The sequence below is a fragment of the Mercenaria mercenaria genome, chromosome 10, assembly GCF_021730395.1.
Source record: "Mercenaria mercenaria strain notata chromosome 10, MADL_Memer_1, whole genome shotgun sequence".
NCBI lineage: Eukaryota > Metazoa > Mollusca > Bivalvia > Venerida > Veneridae > Mercenaria > Mercenaria mercenaria.
The window spans coordinates 16,921,877-16,946,530 of record NC_069370.1 but is presented as its reverse complement, the minus strand read 5'-3'; the positions used below and the strand labels follow the sequence as shown (position 1 = coordinate 16,946,530).

The window sequence follows — 24,654 nt, the reverse complement described above, 5'->3', positions numbered from 1 at the left end:
TTCACAGTGCAACAGAACACTAGCAACTGAGCAATGTTCAGCAAGTAGCATTCACTAGTGCTATGAACACTAGCAACTGGCAATGTACAGACAGTGCAATGAAATATCAAACTGACTAATGTTCAGCAAGTAGCATTCACAGTGCTACGAACACTAGCAAATGAGCATTACAGAAGAGCATTCACAGTGCATGAAACTAGGCTGAGCAATGTACAGCAGTAGCTTTCACAGTGCAATGAACCACTAGCAACTGAACAATGTTCACAAGTGCTTTCACAGTGCAATGAACACTAGCAAACTGATCAAATGTTCAGCAAGAGCTTTCCAGTGCAATGAACACTAGCAACTGACAATGTTCACAGTAGCTTTCGCAGTGCAAGGAACACTAGCAACTGAACAATGTTCAGCAAGTAGCTTTCACAGTGCAATGAACAGTAGCAAATGAACAATGTTCAGCAAGTAGCTTTCGCAGTGCTATGAACACTAGCAGCTGAGCAATGTTCAGCAAGTAGCTTTCACAGTGAACTGAGCAATGTACAGTAAATGGTATTCACAGTGCAACAAACACTAACAACTGAGCAATGTACAGTAAGTAGCATTAACAGTGCAATGAACACTAGAAACTGAACAATGTTCAGCAAGTAGCGTTCACAGTGCAATGAACACTAGCAGCTGAGCAATGTTCAGCAAGTAGTTTTCACGGTGCAATGAACACTAGCAACTGAGCAATGTACAGTAAATGGCATTCACAGTGCAACGAACACTAGCAACTGAGCAATGTACAGTAAATGGCATTCACAGTGCAACAAACACTAGCAACTGAGCAATGTACAGCAAGTAGCATTCACAGTGCAACAAACACTAGCAACTGAACAATGTACAGCAAGTAGCATTCACAGTGCTACGAACACTAGCAACGGAACAATGTTCAGCAAGTAGCATTCGCAGTGCTACGAACACTAGCAACGGAACAATGTTCAGCAAGTAGCATTCGCAGTGCTACGAACACTAGCAACGGAACAATGTACAGCAAGTAGCTTTCGCAGTGCTACGACCACTAGCAACTGAATAGTGTTCAGCAAGTAGCTTTCGCAGTGCAACGAACACTAGCAACTGAACAGTGTTCAGCAAGTAGCTTTCGCAGTGCAACGAACACTAGCAACTGAACAGCTTTCGCAGTGCAACGAACACTAGCAACTGAACAGTGTTCAGCAAGTAGCTTTCGCAGTGCAACGAACACTAGCAACTGAACAGTGTTCAGCAAGTAGCTTTCGCAGTGCAACGAACACTATCAACTGAACAGTGTTCAGCAAGTAGCTTTCGCAGTGCAACGAACACTAGCAACTGAAGTGTTCAGCAAGTAGCTTTCGCAGTGCAACGAACACTAGCAACTGAACAGTGTTCAGCAAGTAGCTTTCGCAGTGCAATGAACAGTAGCAACTGAACAATGTTCAGCAAGTAGCTTTCGCAGTGCAACGAACACTAGCAGCTGAGCAATGTTCAGCAAGTAGCTTTCACAGTGCAACGAACACTAGCAACTGAACAATGTACAGCAAGTAGCATTCACAGTGCAATGAACACTAGCAGCTGAGCAATGTTCAGCAATGTACAGTAAATGGCATTCACAGTGCAACAAACACTAACAACTGAATGAACAGTAGAAGCTGGGCAATAGTTTACAAGTGGCATTCAGAGTGAAACGAACATTAGCAACTGAGCAATGTTCAGCAAGTAGCATTCATAGTGCTGTGAACACTAGCAACTGAGCAATGTACAGTAAGTAGCATTCACAGTGCTATGAACACTAGCAACTGAGCAATGTTCAGCAAGTAGCATTCACAGTGCTATGAACACTAGCAACTGAGCAATGTACAGCAAGTAGCATTCACAGTGCTATGAACACTAGCAACTGAGCAATGTTCAGCAAGTAGCATTCACAGTGCTATGAACACTAGCAACTGAGCAATGTTCAGCAAGTAGCATTCAGAATGTTATGAACACTAGCAACTGAGCAATGTACAGACAGTGCAATGAACATAAGCAACTGAGCAATGTTCAGCAAGTAGCATTCACAGTGCAACGAATACTAGCAAATGAGCAATATACAGTAAGTAGCATTCACAGTGCAATGAACACTAGCAGCTGAGCAAACTTGTCGGACATGCAACGGGCAGACAATAAAACTAAAACTGTCTTTGGGGTCTCCGTTGCCGAGAGGTTAAGGTCGCTGACTTCAAATCACTTGCCCCTTACCAATGCGGGTTCGAGCCTCACTCGGTGCGTTGAATTCTTCATGTGAGGAAGCCATCCAGCTGGCTTACGGAAGGTCGGTGGTTCTACCCAGGTACCCGCTCGTGATGAAATAATTCACGGAGGGGTACATGGGGTCTTTCCCTACCATAAGAGCTGGAAAGTCACCATATGACATATAATTGTGTCGGTGCGACGTTAAACCCAACAAATATATATACAAAAAACTGTCTTTTGCATTTTCACAAAGTTATGCCCCTTTTTGTACGTAGAAAAGTTTGGTTAAGTCTTTGCTTGCAAGCTGGTATCCCTGTAATCACTTGTTGGAATGAACTGAAACTTCACACATTTCTGTTCTGTAATGATACAGGTGCGATACATAGATTTCACAACTCTAGTTTGCTTTCTCACAAAGTTATGCCCCTTTTTAAGCAAATTTTGTTTAAGCTTTTGAATAACTAGTGTTGCAGGCACGGTTTGATTGAGCCTGTTCATGGACGGTAGAGAAAATGCAAGCTACCGCCCACGCCATCTAGCACAAAGCTGAACAGAACTCAACATTTACAAATGTTATAAGTACCAAAATATAATTTAAAGACACCCGCAGATGTATTCATACGGCGATGCACATGGAACCTTCAATAATACACAAAGTGCAATATTCCATGAAAAACGGCGCATGTTCCCCTTGTTTTGGGCATTTTTTGTTCGTGTGAAGAAGCCATCCAGCTAGCTAATATAAAGGTAAGTGGGCCTAGGTCTGGAAAGGGACAACTAAAAAGGGACCACTGACTTCAAATCACTTGGCCAAATTGCTTTAGGTTGTAAACATTGTTTGGAATATACTAGTATAATCTTTTCATATCATGAAGACATCCAGCTTGTGACATATGTGTAGACACATCTCAGACTTGTTTATGTGTATATGTCTGTCGTTTCCACATATATATACATACGATGCTGTGGGGTTTTGGTTTGGAGTTCTGTTATTCCTGTTAGATTCATGTCATAGTTTTTACGGAAGGTCATTGGTTTAACCCAGGTGTATTTCCATGCCTTAAATAATTACAGGAGGGGCACTTGGTTTCGTGGCGTTAAACCCAACAAAAACAAGTAGACAACTAGGGGAAGAGATTCCAACGACACATACAGTCATATAGGTAAATCAACGCTAGAAACTTATCTATTATTATTAAAGATTGCTTTATACGTCACTGACAATAAAATTTATATAAAAAAAAACATCTTCTGGAAGCATAGAACGCATCAAAGAAAAATAATTGCAAACTCGGTTTCAATGAATATGTTCAAGAGGGGTAAACTACAAACTACTAATTTTGCATGGACTCCATGATCTGAAGAAATCATGCATTATAACAACATTGAGTCACGGTAATATATATATATATTATATATATATATATATTATATATGGTATAATTATAGTTTGATTCGTTGCTGCGTTCGTACTCTAATAAGAAGCACTCTAAAATGTTACATTAAAATAAGGCCTGGAAATAGAATGTAGTAAGTAGTTGGACAACAGGTCATTGTAATGAATTTATAAAGCTTGACACGAAAGAAGTAAGAACGTTTGATTCATTGCTGGGGTTGAATTATAATATGAAGTACTCTAAAATGTAACTTTAGAGTAAGGCCCGTAAACTACATGTAGTAAGTAATTGGTCAACAGGTCATTGTAATGAATTTATAAGGCTTTAATTAAAGTATTAAGTTCCTATTTTAGTTGTTATTCTTATCTTTTTGACATAAATAATCACCTTTGTTAAATTAGATCTATAGAGTCATTGTTGAGTGGAGATTTTAATACAGTTTTATTGTTGGAAATGTATTTATTAGGTAAGTTTGTTGTAAAATGTTTATTTTCGGGTATTTTAATGGATGAAATAATCTTTAAATCTTCAATGCTTGTCGAATGGTGTCTCAATTTCACAAATAAAGGCTTTTCGGCTTATCTCTTATATCACGAATAGTAAGATAGGCCCTTTCCTGCAGTACCTACGAGTCATACTATTATTTAAACAACCTTTTGAGCATCAGATGGTGTCTGTATCATAAATAGTAAAATAGGATTGTCGAATGGTGCCCCTATGTCACATATATTCAAATAAGTAAAATAGACTTTTCGTATGGTGTTTATTACAAATAGTGACATAGCCATGTCGGATGGTGTCTCTGTGTAACAAATAGTAAAACTGGTTTGTTGGAGATGCCTCTATGTCACATACACAATGTGTCGGATGGTGTCTCTATGTCACATACACAATGTGTCGGATGGTGTCTCTATGTCACATACACAATGTGTCGTATGGTGTCTCTATGTCACATACACAATGTGTCGGATGGTGTCTCTATGTCACATACACAATGTGTCGGATGGTGTCTCTATGTCACATACACAATGTGTCGGATGGTGTCTCTATGTCACATACACAATGTGTCGGATGGTGTCTCTATGTCACATACACAATGTGTCGTACTAGTATGGTGTTTCTATGTCACATACACATACACAGTGTGTCGTATGCTGACTCTGTGTCACATACACAATGTGTCGTATGATGACTCTATGTCACATACACAATATGTCGTATGGTGTCTATATGTCACATACACAATGTGTCGTATGGTGTCTCTATGTCACATACACAATGTGTCGTATGGTGACTCTATGTCACATACACAATGTGTCGTATGGTGTCTCTGTGTCACATACACAATGTGTCGTATGGTGTCTCTATGTCACATACACAATATGTCGGATGGTGTCTCTATGTCACATATATAATGTGTAACATATACAAAGTGTCTTATGGTGTCTCTATGTCACATATAAAATGTGTCGTATGGTGTCTCTATGTCACATACACAATGTGACGTATGGTGTCTCTATGTCACATATAAAATGTGTTGTATGGTGTCTCTATGTCACATACACAATGTGTCGTATGGTGTCTCTGTGTCACATACACAATGTGTCGTATGGTGTCTCTGTGTCACATACAAAATGTGTCGTATGGTGTCTCTGTGTTACATATAAAATGTGTCGTATGGTGTTTCTATGTCACGTACACAATGTGTCGTATGGTTTTTCTATATCACATACACAGTGTGTCGTGTGGTGTTTCTATGTCACAACAGTATAATAGTCGCGTTGGATGGTGTCTTTATATCACAAATAATAAAAATACGATTACTGCGAACCTAAATATTAATGTTATCTTGCTTCTTTGCTATCAAAAAGAAAAAGAAAGGAAAAAGAGAACAACGGAAATAGTAAATTATTATTTGTTTAAGTGAATATCGAAATTGCTGAGATAATACTTTTCAATTATTTCTGGGGATACTTTTGGACAGAAAGCGGGTGAATAACAGATGGAATATTTACACGTGTGACGTGGACACGTGGGGAAATATGTAACCTTGAGTTCATGCGTTAAAGTTCTTTATATCATGGCTACCTTTGTTTCAATATAATTATTTCGTTCATAATAATATAAGCATAATTTTATTTCCTGAAAAATTAGGTAACAGGGCGTGGTTAATTTGAGTGCTCTAACTTATAGCGCGAGTTTTCAATTCTGTGCTCTCTATGGATTTAATTTGAGATCGCCTTGTCAGTAACGACTATACATGCCTTCGTCTTTTTTTATGTCTTACCAATTGATTATGAATGGTTTTGTTATAAAATAGATAGCAAAATACAAACACCTAGGTATCTGATGTAATATGTTCTCGCTTTCAAATCAGTGTAGTTCCGTACCAGTAAAATCATATTTGACTATATCAATGTAAAACTATCAGATTTATCCATCGTTATATTTCAAAAATGCACTATAAATTTGTAAACAAGATATTTTTTAAATCATAACAATGTGAACAATATTTTTTTTCTGATTTCAGTTATTGTCAGCAATGTGGTTCTGCTGAGTGCAGCCGCCAATGAAAACGGTATCATTCTTTTATAACCTTTTAACATTTACCCTGCTAACTTGTCCATCTTCCAATTTGGACAGTACCATTAATAGTTAAAAGGGGTGCTTACCAAAAAGATACTGGCTGAATGGCGAACTGTAAAGTGCATAAACAATCATTCAATGACAGTAAAACGCTTTTCAACTAATTAAAGTCGACAATCTACGAATAGATACAATCTTTATTTCTCAACAGCAGAAACTGCACTAAGCAGTACTGATTGTTTTTGTTTTGTTGCATTTGGCAGCGCATCGTTCCAAACACTATCCAGATCGTCAACACAACTTTTATTACATTTTAAATCTAGTATATTAATAACATAAATACACATTTTAGTTATAACACAGAGTATGACATCAATGCCAACAAACGGACAATCAAGTGAAATGCCAACAAGCGGGCAATTCAGTGAAATGTCAACAACAAGGCAATCCAGTAAAATGCCAACAAACGGGCAATTCAGTGAAATCCCAACAACAGAGCAATCCAGCGAGAAATCGAGTATTTTGCCTACAAGTTGTCCAAGTGGGTTTGTTCAATGTGTCGATGGTAAATGTGAACCATTTGAAGCTCTCTGTGGAGAAGGAGGTACTGTAATTGAATTCACATTAAATCTGGCATCTCATGTCCGTGAAATTTATAAAAAGATAAAATATTCGAAAGAGACAAATCCTCCGATTATAAAGTGAAAGGATATGGTGCCAGTCACATTTATATGTCCTTTTTATACACATTTGATTTCGAAACGACCAAACACCGTGCAAATACAATAATAAACTCAATTTTAGATATAAATTTCCAAGTACAGATTGCTTTTTTGTTAATTATCTTATTTTCTTTATTGTCCGAGGAATTCAACCCGGAAATGACTGTAGTATTCAACATAGAACATGTCTACAGAGCAATCTGCGTATCCGCTGTAATATAGTGAAATAAACCGTGGTTTGGTAGTTGGTGTGTTAGAGGGTGTGAAGGTGCATTTCATATCAAAATTTAATAAAAAAAAATATGTTCCTTTATATCCATGAATATGATTTAGTTACTTGAGTATTTATGTAATGTAGTATATCATTACTAGTATTGACAATTGTTCATGTTGTTTGTTTTTGTTTTTGTATGTGCTCGTTAATCATGTTTTGCTAATGGTATGCTAATGCAGTTTGCTAAGTATATGCCCTGGAAAACACTTGTTTATGTATCAGTTTAGTTCCAGTAAACAACTTGTATTTGTATTAATAAACTACAAGTTTTTTATTCTTTCACATCGTTTTCATTAATCAGAAGTCGATTTTTGACGTTCTATGTCTCTTAAATGTCAGAATAGTCATCTAGCGGTCGCTGCTGGAATAGCAAAAAATCTAATACCGCATCACAACGCACGCTTTCTGTGGGTAATGTCAGTTAAATATGTACGTATCTTAAGTGACGGCGTGGCATATGTAAACAATCGCAGTTATTTCTTGATTGCTCTGCTGTTCAGTTACATGATGGACATACCAATTCATAAGAAACTCTACGATACCATGATTGTATTACAATGTAGAAGCAATTCAAAATCTATTAATGTAACATAATAGAACATATGTGGTGGATATTTATTTTTGCTAGGTGTAGTGACTGTGTCTTTTCCACTTGAGGCAACAACGGAAATGGCACTTAGCAGCTCTGCAAGACCTTCAGCCACCATTGGTATAAACACTAATATTGTATCAAAACTTTAACTGCATTTTGTTCGGCCGCAGCACAAGGGATGGTAACGGCTTCAGCAAGGCCGTTTATAATACAAAAACGCAAGTAGCCTAAGGACTTTACGAACATTATTAAATAGCATGAAGATGTTCTAAACTTTAATGCCCAGTAGATAATACTTTACTATATTTTCCTAGTTTGGTCATACTTGGGCAAATATGCTATAATGTAATAGGCTACAAACTTTATATCAAAACAAACGATTCAATACAATAACTTACGTGCTTTAGCAAAAGATATAGATAAAGGTAGATTTCTCGGAAACATAGAACACCGCAAACACTGTCCCAGAGGCACGCATTTACAGCTCGTTGAAATGGGTCAACCGTGTTGTTGCACTTATAAAATGGAATGGCCCGGTTTATATGTTGGTCAGGGCTTCGGATATGCATTGTACTTTGCCATCGAAATATTTCTATAAAAGGCTTCTTCCCCTTCCGTTTGGATCCGTTCATGTTGACAAACACGTTTGTTTATTTTATGGATTGTACAAAGTAGGCACACAACAACAACAAAAGCTGTAACGGAAAAATAACTATTCCAGTTACTCTGTGTTCAGTCATATAAGACCGGCAGATCGAGTACATGTACTTTCGCATTTTCCAGACAGTTCAGGAGAGTCTGCTGTTGTCACAATAACAAACACACTGGCTGCAACAACACCGACAGTTTCTGTTACAACAACACCTGTTATCATAGCAACAGACAGCAGTAGGCAGCCATTTTTACTTTTTTATATTAAAACTTTTCATTCAAGCATTTGATAAAATCATTTTTATTTAAAACAGAAAAATATATAATGTTCCAGAAATACAATAACTTCATGCAGGTCTGAAAATAAATTGCTATGCAAGACAACCTGTATAATTACTTCAATAATACTGAAAAGTTTAGTAACGTAGATGGTTATTTCAGATGGACAGGAAATTTGTTTAGACGGCTGGGAGTTGTGTCTGGATGGAACATGTGAACCTTTCCACTGGCTCTGTGCGGAACATGACGGCTCCGCAAATTTCACAAGTTAGTTCTTAAACTATTCATCACATGAATCCTTAACATTTGTACAGCAGTAACACCAAGTTTTTTTGTTTTTTTTTAAAGTCATTGGATAATAGATAGGCACAGCAGTTGAATCGATGAATGCATTTCAAGAATAAAATCTGTTCTGTTTCTTAAAATTTTAACATAGATCAAACTACAAGCCAGTTACTTACGTATCCGGACCACAACTGTATGGTCTTAAAATATTACACAATTGTTTTCTCTGTTTCTATGATTCATGTAGCTATAAAAACAACACAGGCACCATCAACGAAAGCTGTTGAGACGACCCCTCCGATAGTAACAGAAACCATGATAAAAACGACAGGTAGGTCAAGTGGTAAAGTTAGTTCAAGAATAACCTAGGCAAAAGAAAGTTGTATTTGCAAATTTAGTTTACTCTTATATCTCCCATATTGCCAGAGCTTGTTGACCGAAGTTGTCAGGGTGGTGGTGTGTAGGATTGGACGTGGAATGTAAGTACTTCAAGAATATTCGATTATTTTTTTTCCAATATACAATGTAATTTAATTCGTGGCGTTTCTTACAACCAGAATATTTGATCTTTTTGTACATTATTCATTACAGCGAATAAACATTGTGCCTGCATCCATGCTCTCGTGATTTAATGATACATTATATAGAGGATATTACATGAGTGTCTTTTCATATTGAATTTATTAAACAAGTTGAATAAAATAATAAAATACCAGGCTCTGTCGAGTTTTTATCAATTTTATTCAACGAGTTTAATAAATTCAATGTGGAAAGTCACAATGTAATATTCTTTTTATCACATGTAAGCTTTTCCTGTCGAAACATAAAAAATTCTACTTTCCTTCACTATATAAACAAGTCAATTTGACCAACGTCTCCTATACTATAAACGACGTCGACGTCAAAGCTTTATTACACTAATTAGTGAGTAGTATAGGCGTCACTTTGTGTCTAAACAATCGGGCGCCATCTTGGATGACCTAGTTACTATAATTAGTAACTCATTTGCATATAAGAATTCGTAATAAGTGCGCGTGTGCGGCGGCCATTTTGAATTCTAATGACGTATTTATGAAAATGCTTAGGAATGTTTTGTATACTTATCTAGGGCGTGTTCGCGCATATCGAGGGTCAGCCCTACAGGTCACAATAGCCTAAATAGTTTTCCCTATATATTCTATATAAAACTGACTTTTTTCAAAGAGCTAGCAAACAGAGCTAGACCCATTTCAGAGAACAAATCCTTTCCTCATTTTAAAGAGTTATGATAAAACTGATATAAAATGAAGAGAAAAGTAGGGGTCATGTATCTTCTAAGAGAGATTTCTCTGGTCACATTACTGTAAACTGACATCAAAATCACACTTCTGTGACCCAGAAGTACTACTCATTCTAAAATTGAGCTTGACTTCACCGAATACGACCTGCTCTCCCACGTTTCCTACCAAAATGTCAACAATACATCCGAAGTGGAATTTAAACAAAAACTAGCCTCAATTTAGACCTCTGTTAAGTGAAAAATTAGTATTCAAATACTTGACAGCCATTACGCGACTAGACCAGATGGCTCACACGCTGGTTCCTTTTAGTTTAATAAGGCCCGGAGATAACACGAAAACAAAGCTATACGCATGCGTTATAAAGAACCTCTAGTATAAAAATCATTCGAAAGAAAATGTATAATATAATTACGTACTGCTGACCAGTCATTAAAACTATACGAGAATACCTACTTATAAAATGAAATTAAAAGACAAACTATTACGCACTCAACGGATGTAAACCCGTCGATATCCCACGCTAAAATGAACCAACACTTTTAGAATACAGATTAATACCGTCGTTTCTAAACATAAAATAGCCAATCAGAAGGCAGGGAAACGAACCAATAAAACATCTCCAATAAAGTCGTTTTGACCAATGAAAACGTCGAAATTTTAACCAATCAATCCTCTCCCTCCTCCACTCCTCCTCCTCCTCCTCCTCCACTTCACTCCTCCTCCTCCTCTACTCCTCCTCCTCCTCCTCCTCCTCTTCCACTCCTCCTCCTCCTCCTCCACTCCTCCTCCTCCTCCTCTTCCTCCTCCACTCCTCCTCCTCCTCCTCCTCCTCTTCTTCCTCCTCCTCCTCCTCCTCCACTCCTCCTCCTCCTCCTCTTCCTCCTCCTCCTCCTCCTCCTCCTCCACGCCTCTCCTCCACTCCTCCTCCTCCTCCACTCCTCCTCCTCCTCCACTCCCCCTCCTCCTCCTCCTCCTCTCCTCCTCCTCCTCCTCCTCCTCCTCCTCCTCCTCCTCCTCCTCCTCCTCCACGCCTCTCCTCCACCTCCTCCACTCCTCCTCCACTCCTCCTCCTCCTCCACTCCCCCTCCTCCACTCCTCCTCCTCTACTCCTCCTTCACTCCTCCTCCACTTCACTCCTCCTCCTCCACTTCACTCCTCCTCCTCCTCCACTCCTCCTCCTCTTGTCCTCCTCCTCCACTCCTCCTCCTCCTCCTCCTCCCCTTCTTTCTCCTCTGCCCCAAGAAAGCGTAAGAATGGTAAACAGAATAAAGCAGTGTCTTTTTGATAAAAGATACTTACATCGATTTCACAAATGCATCAGTGTCCTGTTTGCCATCAGTCTTTCTCTAGGATCGACAACATGCGGAGACATCAACGTTATGTCCACGGAAATGACGAAGCCACTGACAGTTTTTCACCGCCATTACAAGCATGGGACATCTCAAGAGAGATCACGTTTCAACATCCATTTTCTATGGTCGTTTCAGGACCAAGTGGTAGTGGAAAAACTGAATGGACAAGAAAACTGTTATCATCAAATCTTGTAAGACCTCAGCCTCAGCGTATCATATGGTGTTTTGGACAATGGCAACCATTGTATGATGAACTTCGGCGCGAAATTTCCGGGGTCGAATTTGTACACGGTATTCCAGACTACCTAAACGATTCCCAATATATAAATGTTAATCGAAGGAACCTGCTGGTCTTTGACGACTTGATGACTGAAGCTAAATGTGATCAAAGAATTGCTGATCTCTTTACTAAGGGCAGTCACCACAGGAACATCTCTGTCGTATATCTCACCCAAAATTTGTTCCCTCAAGGTAAAGCTTGTAGAGATATCGCTTTGAATACGCAGTATCTGGTGCTATTTAATAATCCTATTGACAGACAACAAATTGCTACATTGGCGAGAAGAATTTACCCTTCGTCTAGTAACATCTTTATGAAACGGTTTGAACGAGCGACATCAAGACCGCACGGTTATTTGGTAATAGACTTAAAATCGAGCACCCCAGAACAACACCGTTTACGCGATAACATTTTCGAGGCGAACAATCCAGAAAAGAGAAAACGAACGGATGATGAAAATAAACAAGAAGACTATTTCAATGGAGAAGGATACTTACCTGACAAAAATGATGACAAGGATGAAGATGAGGAGGAGGATTATGATGACCATGATGATGATAGTGATAATGAAACAGAAAATAGAAATAATGACACAAGCTTTGTAAAGAAACGATCTTTGATCAAGGGACCTCCCGGTAAACGTAGAAAAGTTGAGATTATAGAAGAGCGATCACGCCGTGAGATATGGCATAAGCGTTTTCAGGATCCTCTCAGACAATCTATTAAAGAACAATTCAGAGCTAAAGTTAACAATTATACGGAACAAGGTCTCTCTTTTGAAGAAGCTTACCGTCACACCGCTAATGACGTGCTGCCTGAACTAAGAAAGAAACTGAGACAAAATTATGCCCGATTTCTAATCGACTTTTATGAGCTACAAAACGACCCTACTCAGCAGCAGATTATACAGTCGGCTAAGAAACTTAAAAATCAGCACGGGATGACTGTCAAAGAATCTATTCGGCAAGCCATTGCCCTTAGAAAAGACCTTTTTGTTGAGTTGTGGCCCGATCATAAAACCAAAGAAGACTATTCAATGGAGGATAATAATAAAGAAAGTGATGACGATCAAGAATCGGATGATGATGAATGAACGTTGTAAGAAGGATTGGCGTGCTTTAACTTTCACCGTGTCAAAATGGGTTCCATAGAAGTGTACGATTATAAACAAGAACAATGGGTCCCGGATAAACCGGACCCTGAAAAATGGATACAACATTTCAAAGACCTGAGGGACGGATACGTACGGCCTGATCATATGGGCCGTTACTTTGTAGGAAGCGGTGCATATCGAAGAAAAATGGCCGAATTAAAAGAGGAACGAGAAAGAGAAGCACAAGAACAAAAAGGGGAAGATCTCCCCGTAGTAAAACTTGTGACACCCGTAGCCCAAGCGGTTGATATTGCTAGGTCGGAAATAAGACAGTAAGAAAGCATAGTGATCTGAAGCGACATAGGTATAAAATGGACACACCTTTGAGTCGTGATTTAGACAGCCCAAGACGTAAGAAATATCGCGAAAGCATGACCCAAGATACTATAGATTGGAACACCTATACATTTTAAAATGAATAACTACGAACTCGAGGAAATGTTACAAGAGTACCCTGTGACAATATGCGCCGCGGACCAACTTCAAATACGTAGAGGACAATACGTCATTTCGAATACAGACACGAGCCAGGGATCAGGAAAACATTGGGTGGTCTTTTACTTTCCAAAAAGAGGGCCCGACGAATTTTTCGATTCACTAGGTAATAGACCGGAGCACTACAAAGTTCATTTTGAGCAAGCGTTAAAGAAGCGTTATTGGATGAACTTCAGTCAAATACAGGATACGGATTCAAACATATGCGGGCTGTATTGCGTATATTATATTATGAACCGATGTTCCGGACGAAAAATGAAGGACATTTTAAAACCGTTTGATGCGTATCGCAAGAAGTCGAATGATGAATTTATTGTTTCTTATTTTAGTTGATACATGTAGCCTGTTTTAGTAATACAAGCTTTGGCAATAAAAAATTAAAAGAACAATATGTCTTTGTTATTTTTAACCTATAAATTCGAATATGATTTGACGGAAAAGATTAGGCGTCGGTAGGTGTACTAAAATAAAACGACATATTCCTTTATTGTATTTTATTTCGTTTCACAAATCCATATTATGCTTTTTAATAAGCGTCTCTCGCAGTTCTAAATGAAGAACTACATCAATGATATCTACAGTAAAATAAAATCATGTTTATTATTCTTCTCTCGAACTGGAAACCAATCGTATTGAAATTCTTGGCCACCCCCTCGTATCACATCGTTGACATGAAGCGCTATTTCCTCGTTCTCAGGAATATAAGTCATCCAGTCACTTTCGCCCCAATATTGAAATTCATCTGATGAAAACGACGATCAAAGTGTCTTTAAAAGATATGCTCTTTTGCTTTAACCACTGTTTAATGCATAGGTTGGAAAATTTTTGTGTCGTTATTTTACTAAGAGCCATTCTATACGGCTCATAGTCCAACATGTAACATAACGATATATACGGTCTTTCTACACAGCCAGAAAATAGTTTTCTACAGAGATCCGATGGTAACACATCCATCATTTACACTATTTAAAACTGCCTCTTTAGCCTGTCTTTCATACAAATTTCGTGTAACTGATCAATACAATTCAGCAACTAGTTCAACGCTTTAAAATGCTCTTTTCTACCAATTTCTGTTTGCATGATGATCACAGAGCATAGTTAGTACATCTATGTAGATATTTCCGGGTCCTTCGGGTTCCGTGCTGATGTTACAGGGGCAATAGGAATTTGGTTGCAAGCTATGTTCGCACCACTTGAGTTCTATTTTCGGATGATATTTGCTCATGTATTGTCGGAGCATATATACCCATGTAGAGTAATTCATATCGAACTCTATTCTCGTTTTTGTTATGTCCTTGTACTTAACATAGAGACACCCCTTCGCTTCCAGAAAGTCGCGTAAAGCACACTCTATGTCTACCAAATAATGTTCGTCAGGCAAATTAATCTCCATGTCCGTATACGGATCACCAGTGTGGATGATGGAGAAGTCTACATTCAAATTCGTCCTGTTTCTTATATAGCTTGTCAATAATTCTACCCAAATGTCTTCCGAAAACCCAAAATGTACTTTACTGTAATGCACTTCGTAAAGCCATACTTTGTGATGTACCGGACACACTTCCTTTAGGTCCGCAGCGAAGGAATTCATCATATTCTCGAATACTCCCGAGCTAATTTCCATGATTTGACTTCTGAATGATTTTGTCTGATGAAAGCGCTATTATATGCTCGCCACAAAGCCTCGATTTCAAAAGGAGGCTTGTATTTTTAGTAAGAACGTCATTTATCTCAATTCTGATTGGTCAATTAAAATAGTAATACTGGATTAAACCGGTAAAAACCAGATAAGAGGCACTTATTTTCAATAATTCTTATTTAAAGGACAAATATTAAACTTTCCCTGCGGTTTTATCTCAGTATTGGAAAACAAAGTCGATCCGTGTTATCGCTTGTCAAAATTCTGCTTCCTGATTGGTTGTAGGTAGCGAAGTGTTATATACTGGAGTTCTACAGGTAAATATCATTCGATTCGAGGATCTCAGGTAGAGCGCACATCACGGTTTATGCTGTATGAACGATTATAAATTAGGTATTTCTATTTCATTTTTCGTATCGGGTTTATTAAAGTCATTTTGCTATAATCATTTCTATACTTATGTATAAAGCGTTAACGCGTTGTTTAAAATCGATAAATATGTAGCGCGGAGTAGACGTAAAGCGATACGTGTCTTAACCTGTCTAGTGTATTGGGAAAATGTTACCGCTTGTCAAAATACTGCATTCCGATTGGCTGATGGTAGTGATGTGTTATATACTGGAGTTCTACAGGTAATATCATTCGATTAGAGGATCTAGTAAAGCGCACATCACGGTTTATGCTGTATGAACGATTAAATTAGGTATTTCTATTTCATTTTTCGTATCGGGTTTATTAAAGACATTTTGCTATAATCATTTCTATAATTATGTATGAAGCGTTAACGCGCTGTTTAAAATCGATATATGTGTAGCGTGGAGTAGACGCAAAGCGATACGGGTCTTAACCTGTCAGGTGTATTGGAAAAACGCTACCGCTTGTCAAAATACTGCATTCCGATTGGCTGTTGTTAGTTAAACGATATTTCTATTCAACCATCTAAAGATTTGATTCATTAGGCGAATTTATCCGGACAGGTAAGTTGTATGAACGATTAAATTAGGTATTTCTGTTTCATTTTTTCGTATCGGGTTTATTAAAGACATTTTGCTATAATCATTTCTATAATTATGTATAAAGCGTTAACGGCGCTCTTTAAAATCAATATATGTGTAGCGTGGAGTAGACGTAAAGCGATACGTGTCTCAACCTGTATTGGAAAAACGTTACCGCTTGTCAAAATACTGCATTCCGATCGGCTGTTGGTAGTGAAACGATATTTCTATTCAACCATTGATTCATTAGGCGAATTTATCCGGACTGGTAAGTTGTATGAATAATTTAGTGAATTATTTCTATTGTATTTCGTATCGGGTTTATTAGAGAAATTGTAATCATTATATTAATGCGCTCATAAATCGCGCTATGTAAAAATCATCGTATTTGTACGTTATAGAACAGGTTTAACGGTAAAGTTTTCCGTGTCACCCGTATGAATTCCAGTGGATGACGGCTGTGCACTCTCTTATATACGATTCGCTTTCTGAATTCGCGATGTCATTCGTTAATAATATTGAGCGTTGATTGGTTAAAATTTCGACGTTTTCATTGGTCAAAACGACTTTATTGGAGATGTTACATTGGTTCGTTTTCCTGCCTTCTGATTGGCTATTTTATGTTTAGAAACGACGGTATTAATCTGTATTCTAAAAGTGTTGGTTCATTTTAGCGTGGGATATCGACGGGTTTACATCCGTTGAGTGCGTAATAGTTTGTCCTTTAATTTCATTTTATAAATAGGTATTCTCGTATAGTTTTAATGACTGGTCAGCAGTACGTAATTATATTATACATTTTCTTTCGAATGAATTTTATACTAGAGGTTCTTTATAACGCATGCGTATAGCTTTGTTTTCGTGTTATCTCCGGGCCTAACTAAACTAAAAGGAACCAGCGTGTGAGCTATCTGGTCTAGTCGCGTAATGGCTGTCAAGTATTTGAATACTAATTTTTCGCTTAACAGAGGTCTAAACTGAGGCTAGTTTTTGTTTAAATTTCACTGTGGATGTATTGTTGACATTTTGGTAGGAAACGTGGGAAAGCAGGTTGTAGTCGGTGAAGTCAAGCTCAATTTTAGTATGAGTAGTACTTCTGGGTCACAGAAGTGTGATTTTGATGTCAGTTTACAGTAATGTGACCAGAGACATCTCTCTTAGAAGATACATGACCCCTACTTTTCTCTTCATTTTATATCAGTTTTATCATAACTCTTTAAAATGAGGAAAGGATTTGTTCTCTGAAATGGGTCAAGCTATGTTTGCTAGCTCTTTGAAAAAAAAATCAGTTTTATATAGAATATATAGGGAAACTATTTAGGCTATTGTGACCTGTAGGGCTGACCCTCGATATGCGCGAACACGCCCTAGATAAGTATACAAGACATTCCTAAGCATTTTCATAAATACGTCATTAGAATTCAAAATGGCCGCCGCACACGCGCACTTATTACGAATTCTTATATGCAAATGAGTTACTAATTATAGTAACTAGGTCATCCAAGATGGCGCCCGATTGTTTAGACACAAAGTGACGCCTATACTACTTTAGTGTATTACCATTTTTAAATAATGGCTTTATTACACTCCCGCGACGTCAAACGTGATAATTACTGATGAGATATACAAACACATTTATTCTATCGATTATCGCAAAAAAGCACCATCTGTCAAACTACATTTTACATTCGGTCCAAACCACATCCTAATGGCCCGCAGCCATCTACAAATGTTTAAAAGAAGTTGACAATACACACCATGAAATGACAATACTTGTGATGCCGTAACTAAATTGAATATTCTAACACGATCCGATTCATTTTTCTATTAAACAAAGAAGGCAGAAAACAGTGAATTATTATACAACAAATCACTGCTCTGACGTCACAGTTATTACGTCAAGGCGTCAAACGGCATAGCGGCGCGCTGGAAAAGAAACCGATTGAAAACGGGCAAGTATTTAATGAATGTCATTAAGGATGTACTTAAAATCCTTGGTAACGTGTTAGAATCGAAATAATATATCTCATTTAGTGATTTGCTCTTGAATAAATCATTGTTTGTGGTTCAGATGCGTATTATTATATCACTCGGGCTGCACCCTCGTGATATAATTCCTTCGCATCTGAACTCCAAACAATGATTTATTCAACGACAAATCACTGGATGAGATATATTATTTCTTAAATAAAACATATATCAATACAATTATAATATCAAGGTTATCAATTCTTTTAACAAAAGCAGATTTCATGGAAGAAAATAATTCACTTACTTTTCAAAAACATCGAATGAATAAATATATCTAAAATTTTACCAGAATATCTGCCTAAGACACCGAACAAGGTATGCATGTTCTTAAATTCAACCCTTTTTATAACAACATTTGAACATACGATTTGCCTTATCCATTCAAGTGTACTTACCTAGGCTAAGTCAGTTTCAAGGTAGTGTCACCATAACTAAAGAATAATTCTAATAATGTCTAAGTAAGGTGAATACCAACAAGAAATATCTTTAAAAATGATGGTCGGCGAATTGTAATAAGGAAAGAAGTTTATGAATTTTTCATCTAACATTCATCATTTTTCAAATTGCAAAACTAAACACCGCACTTTAACAATTTAAATGGTTCTCTTTTAATTTTTCTTAAAGGTTTCGTAGGGTTGCAATTTTGTTTCGTTTATCCTTAGACGAATAATTCAACAGTAGTTTGATGAAGATTCATGAAGCGGTTCATGAGAAGAGGTCATTAAACGTGTTTATATTTTAGCTAAATTGGTCCCTATCCCCATTTGTAACAAAATAGCAGGAGACCTTACGATATTGTTACACATCGAGTTTGATAAATATCCATTACATTTTAGTGGTTAATGCGAAGAAAGGCATATCTACTTTTAGCTATAGTGGTCCTTAATAGGGCCTAAGTTCCTATATAAATAAATTTGGAAGAGGACCTTATAATGATGCTCCAGACCAAGTATGACAAAGATCCACCAAGCTGTTCATGAGACGTTGTATAAAAGCATTTCTAGTTTTACCTCTAGCAACCCCTAAAAGGGGTCAAATGTCCCAGCTGAACAAAGTTGGCTGCGGGCCTAATAAAGATGCTACAAATCAAGTTTGATTAGAATACATGAGAAAAAATCAATTAAAGAATTTTTTTATTAATTATTTTTATTTATTTCTAAAATAGGCCAACTGATCCCGCTTTAACAAATTCATGAATCTTTGGACAATGACGTCACACCTATAAAAAAGTGAAGGTCAAGCAAAACATACAATTATAATTATTTCAATATTTCTGTTTCATAAGCAAAGTTTGACCGTAGTCATATCACATAGATAAACTGTATGCAGCGTACCTTCATTTCAGTGTAATGAGATTCATTCATTATATAGCATATATATAATAAAACAGATTTCAGCTGAGTTCAATATTTGCATACCACACTAAAGAAAAATATTCATATATAATAAATCAGTTAAATAATTTATAACAAATATATCAAAGCAAACAAGTACTCATTTTAATATGCAATCTGAATAAGTCACACAAGCAAGAAACCTTTTCATATACAGACGACAACTTTAACAAGGAAAATCTTTTAAAAAGCACTTCTCTATATAAAAGACTCTTATCACACCCTTATTCATGTGATACGCAGACAGTATTCAGCTCTTTCTTTAATTTGATATAAGTTGGTATTTGAACAGGTTTTTATCATATTTGTTAAACTTACTTATCATTTTGAGATATATCAATATTCTTGCTAAATATACTGAGCCAAAGTTAGCTTTAAAACTGTGAACAGCGTCGTTTAGGATAAACGCTTTGTCTACATTCCACTCAGCGTAGCATAATCAACAGAGTGAAAGAAATTGACACTCTCGTCCAATCAGGCAGAGTGTTGCATAAATCTTCCATTTTGATAAATTATCTATAATGCGTTATCAAGTAGTTTGATTTGCAAACTGAAGTCACGTGGCATAGGTAACGAAAACGAATTTAGACGGCGTCGCCGAAAAATTACATCTAACTCAAATTAGACACGTCATTACCCCTATACCCAGTTATATCAGTTAAGTTGACATTATATAAATACCATATGGCAGCGTGTGTGACATTGATATTGTCAACCCGAGGGCAGAATGTCACCCGAGGCGATAGCCGAGTGGTGACATTCTGTTCCGAGGGTTGACAATATCAATGTCACACACGCTGCCATATGGTATTTATTTTATTATACCGAACAAAACTAAACACATAAAAAAAGTTTTAAAAATGTTTCTGGTTCATTTAATTCAACAGTTTCATCTTTAGCGCGGTAATCAGTTGTGTACACACTGAATAGCGACGTCATTACAATATGACACTGTGTACAAGGGAGGCAATCATATGGCTAAAAACCTGAAGCAGTTATTTGCCCTTATATGACATTCAAAATATCAGCGCGGTCACATGACCTGACAGTCACTTTCGCTTGGTCACGTGTCAAAAAGACTGAAAATGTTTCTGATAGTCAAAATATCTCCTTTTCGGGTAATGGGATTTTACCATTGTAGACAGAAGTGAGGTATAATAATGTTTTCTGTTCAAGCCATAGAAGTTGTTGCATCGACATTATCGCCCAGATTTACTCAAAATATCAAATTGCACTGTAAAAACATATTTTTTAAACATTTTTCAAATCGCCAAAATATGGTATAAATAATCCAGTCCTGGATTTGATGAGCAGGTAATTTTAGTTCATCCTAATACGACCCTGTATATTTCCGTCTTAAACAAAGGAGACATTATGCAACACATGCACTGTTTACAAGTACGTCACAGCTATAACGTCATGGCGTCATACGTCATATTAATGGCGGCGCGCTTGAAAATCAGGCTAATATTTGGTGAATATTTTCGAAGAACTAGAAAGTTATCTTTAATAACGTATTGGAATCGATATAATATGTCTCGGACCGTGATTTGCTCTTGAATAAAATAAATCTTTGTCGTACAGATGCACCCTCGTGTTTTATTCAACGGCAAATTACTGGTTGGGATATTAAACAGTTATTGCCTTTTGGCGAGGTCGATATGTGGATATGTGGATTTATCGACCTGATAAAAGCGATATCAACCTCGGGTGTCGATATTTGGATTTATCGACCTCATAAAAGCGATATCGACTGAGGGCGCAGTGATATCGACCGAACCTAAAAGGCAACAATTGTTTCATTATTAAATCCAGCCTACTTGTAAGTATAAAGAAATACAAATATCTACAGCCTTTGGTCAATGTTTTAGTAAATTGTGTACGACGTCGCATCATTTTGACGTCAAACCGTGATAACGTCACAGTTTGAGGTCAATACGTGTTTTTGGCCCCGCCTTTGAGTCAATACGTACGACTTTTTGTCATGTAACTACACTTAGACCAATGGAAAGGACTATAAGTATGGATTTGATAATAAATTATTTACAAACATTGCTCGATTTGATTTCCAGTTAAAAGAAGAAGGATATCAAGCGATAAACTACAGTTGACGCGTGGACCAGTAAGAAAGTATAATGACGTCAATTATGACGTCAAATTGCCACATGACGTCCGGTTCATTACTCCTCGGGTATATGCATAATGTATCTATTTATTGAAATATTTCAATGAGCATGTCAGAATGAAGATTGTGATTTATCGTCTAATTCACCACGGTTTCATCGTTCGGATGCTTAGGTATTTAGCGCTAACGTCCTCGTCGTTCAATTCCTACGCATCTGAACTCTGAACCCTGGTAAATTAGACGACAAACCACTCGAAGGCCTTGATTATTTGTTAATTAAAACATATGACACTCAGTAGTTACTTTTGCTAGTTTTAGTGCCTGTTGGTTTCCCAACTGACGCAACAACGGAGATTGCACTTAGCAGCTCTGCAAGACCTTTAGTCAGCGGATCCGCCATTGGTATAAACATTTATATTTTATTTAAACTATAATTGAAAACTATACTCTGTTCAAATTTTCCCAATTATGAGTAATTCAAGGGTCATCACTCCAGAAAGACTTAGAGGATCCAGCTGGTATATGGATGATTTATTATGTGGATAAACGGTTTGATGAACATTGGATGAGAAATGCTCAAGTTAGAGAGCGTACACAGTCAGCTTTCACGAGTTTGAGTAACTCAAAGACCATATCTCTAGAGAGACTTTCAAGAGCTGGCTGGTTATCGAATGTTGTCGAGGTATTGTGCCTATATACATTGCAACAAAGTTTGGTGAACATTGGATCAAAACTGCTTTGTCAACGAGCCGACAATTTTTTTAATCGTCTCCATATCTTAGTTAATTAGTTAGATAATAAGGATATTAGGACGTATTTGTGGCTCCGAACATGAGTCAGTGCGACGTCTGATTCAGTGCGGCGTTTTATCAGTACTGTGTGGCTATGATTTTTAAAAATGTTCTTTTGCTAGACACTGAAATAGTCTGGATATAATGTAATATAATGGAAGAGAGAAAGACCTGTAAGAATGATATATGTGTTGTTTCAGTCCAAAATAAAATCTGAAAAGTAGATCCCAAGTCATATATTAAAGGCTTGGTATTACTACGCCCTTAAAACGTAGTAAAACGCAGACAATACGCGTAGTTAAACGTGTAACATGAAAAAGATAGTCACATCTTACACACGTGTATGCAAACATATCAACTGATGATTATCCTGACGTTTCAGTTCCACAAGAAATAACCACATCGTTTCCATCTGGTGTAACTAGCGTATCAGGAACATGTCCAAGTGGTTTTGTTCTATGTGTCGATGGTACTTGTGAACCATTCGAAGCATTGTGTGGAGAAGGAGGTGAACGTCTAATTATCTTTTCAATTTTTGTTATTTGAATTTGTAAATTATTTTATTTGTATGCTCAGTACATCTAAAAACGCAACGTTTTTACCCTCGATTTTTTCAATCTTTCCTTGTACATGTATATTTGAAATTTGTGTAGAAGTATTGTAAAATCGTGTAGAAACCTGACCATCATCCAAAACCAAAAGCAGAAAAACAATCGAGCAAGTGCAGTTTTCTTGTCAATTATCAGGTTAAAAAATATTGACCGTAGAACAAGTGTTGCGTTTCTAGATGTAAACAGTATCTTTGGGAAATTATTAGTAAACTTACAGATCCAGAACTGGAAAGACTGAATAGGTTATCTGGCTGTTAAAATATTATAGACTTGGCTTGCAAGCAGTACCATCTGTTTGACTCATTTCTTTATTCGAACTTATTTTGTTGCCTGTAATAGATTATATTGAAGGGGTGCTTAGTGAATTTCAGGTTCTGTATGCAGAGTATTAAAGTAAACTGCATGTTTGTATATTTTGAATCATATTTGCAGGAGTTGTAACTGTTACATTTCCAACAGATTTGACAACAAAAGGAACGGTACCTTCAGCCTCAGGAAGCCCTATACCAACGATGTCAACATCCGGTAATGTATATGTTTCAACTCGCTAGATGTACATTTTCATGTGACTTTGCTTTGCATTTTCAAATGAATGTGTTTTTCTTGGTTTTTCTTGGTTTTATTTTGACGTGTGTTGATGACTTGATAGACCCATGTCTCAAACTTAGCATATAAATTATATTTATGAAACTAACTCCGTAACTGAGTGGTTATGGTCTCTGATTTCAAATCACTTGCCCCGGACCGATGTTCGACCGAAAACTCGCTTAGACTGTAAAAATTTTAATGTGAGGAAGCAATACAGCTGGATTGCGGAATGTCGGTGGTTCTACCCAGGTCACCGCCCATGTTTAAATAAGGTCCGATAGGGCTCTACCATCAAAACCTGGAAAAGTGGCCGTTCATCCTAAATTATATCAGTGAAACTCAAAATCCAACAAAAGTCTGTATTGTATATATTAATTTAAAATTTGCTTATTTACAAAGGGATAAATCTAAAGGTCTGTATAAATGCACCATAGCACAGATACATACATGGACTAAGCTTGCCTAAATTTTCAGTTGCTTTAAACACTTGGATCTGTTACTAATTACTAATTACTGCTATCTTATTCATTTTTTTTTTTGTTGGGTTTATCGTCGCACCGACACAATTACAGGTCATTTCGCTACTTTCACGCTTTGATGATGGAGGAAGACCCCAAATGCACTTCCGTGCTAATTCATCACGAGCGGGCGCCTGTGTAGAACCACCGATCTTCTGTAAGCCAGCTGGATGGCTTCCTCACATGAATAACTCAATGCGTCTAGTGAGCCTCAAACCCACATCGATGAGGGGCAAGTGGTTTCAAGTCAGCGCTCTTAACCACTCTGCCACGAACGTCTCTAAGATTTAGGAATAAAAGATAGTAATATGTCTGTCTTAGTGATATTACTAAGAATTGTCAGTGACATCCTTAATGACATTTGCCTAA

The 24,654-nt window shown here is 37.2% G+C and overlaps 1 protein-coding gene across 3 annotated transcripts in view; it reads left to right on the top strand.

Annotated features, from left to right (window-relative positions):
* The first annotated feature begins 4,021 nt into the window (after positions 1-4,021).
* The window catches only part of LOC123559748 (mucin-5AC-like), a 24,266-nt gene continuing 3,633 nt past the window's right edge, over positions 4,022-24,654 (top strand). Inside the window, exons 1-10 of one of the 3 annotated variants that reach the window (XM_053552342.1) lie at positions 4,022-4,110; positions 6,175-6,222; positions 6,583-6,834; positions 7,861-7,935; positions 8,602-8,706; positions 8,911-9,015; positions 9,281-9,364; positions 22,090-22,179; positions 22,951-23,076; positions 23,612-23,704. In XM_053552342.1, the coding sequence (XP_053408317.1) occupies positions 4,098-4,110; positions 6,175-6,222; positions 6,583-6,834; positions 7,861-7,935; positions 8,602-8,706; positions 8,911-9,015; positions 9,281-9,364; positions 22,090-22,179; positions 22,951-23,076; positions 23,612-23,704 (991 nt within the window). In that variant the 5' untranslated portion in view covers positions 4,022-4,097. Of the gene's footprint in view, positions 4,111-6,174; positions 6,223-6,582; positions 6,835-7,854; positions 7,936-8,601; positions 8,707-8,910; positions 9,016-9,280; positions 9,365-22,089; positions 22,180-22,950; positions 23,077-23,611; positions 23,705-24,654 lie in introns of all 3 variants that reach the window. The other 2 variants (XM_053552343.1, XM_045351810.2) reach the window with 2 other exon arrangements.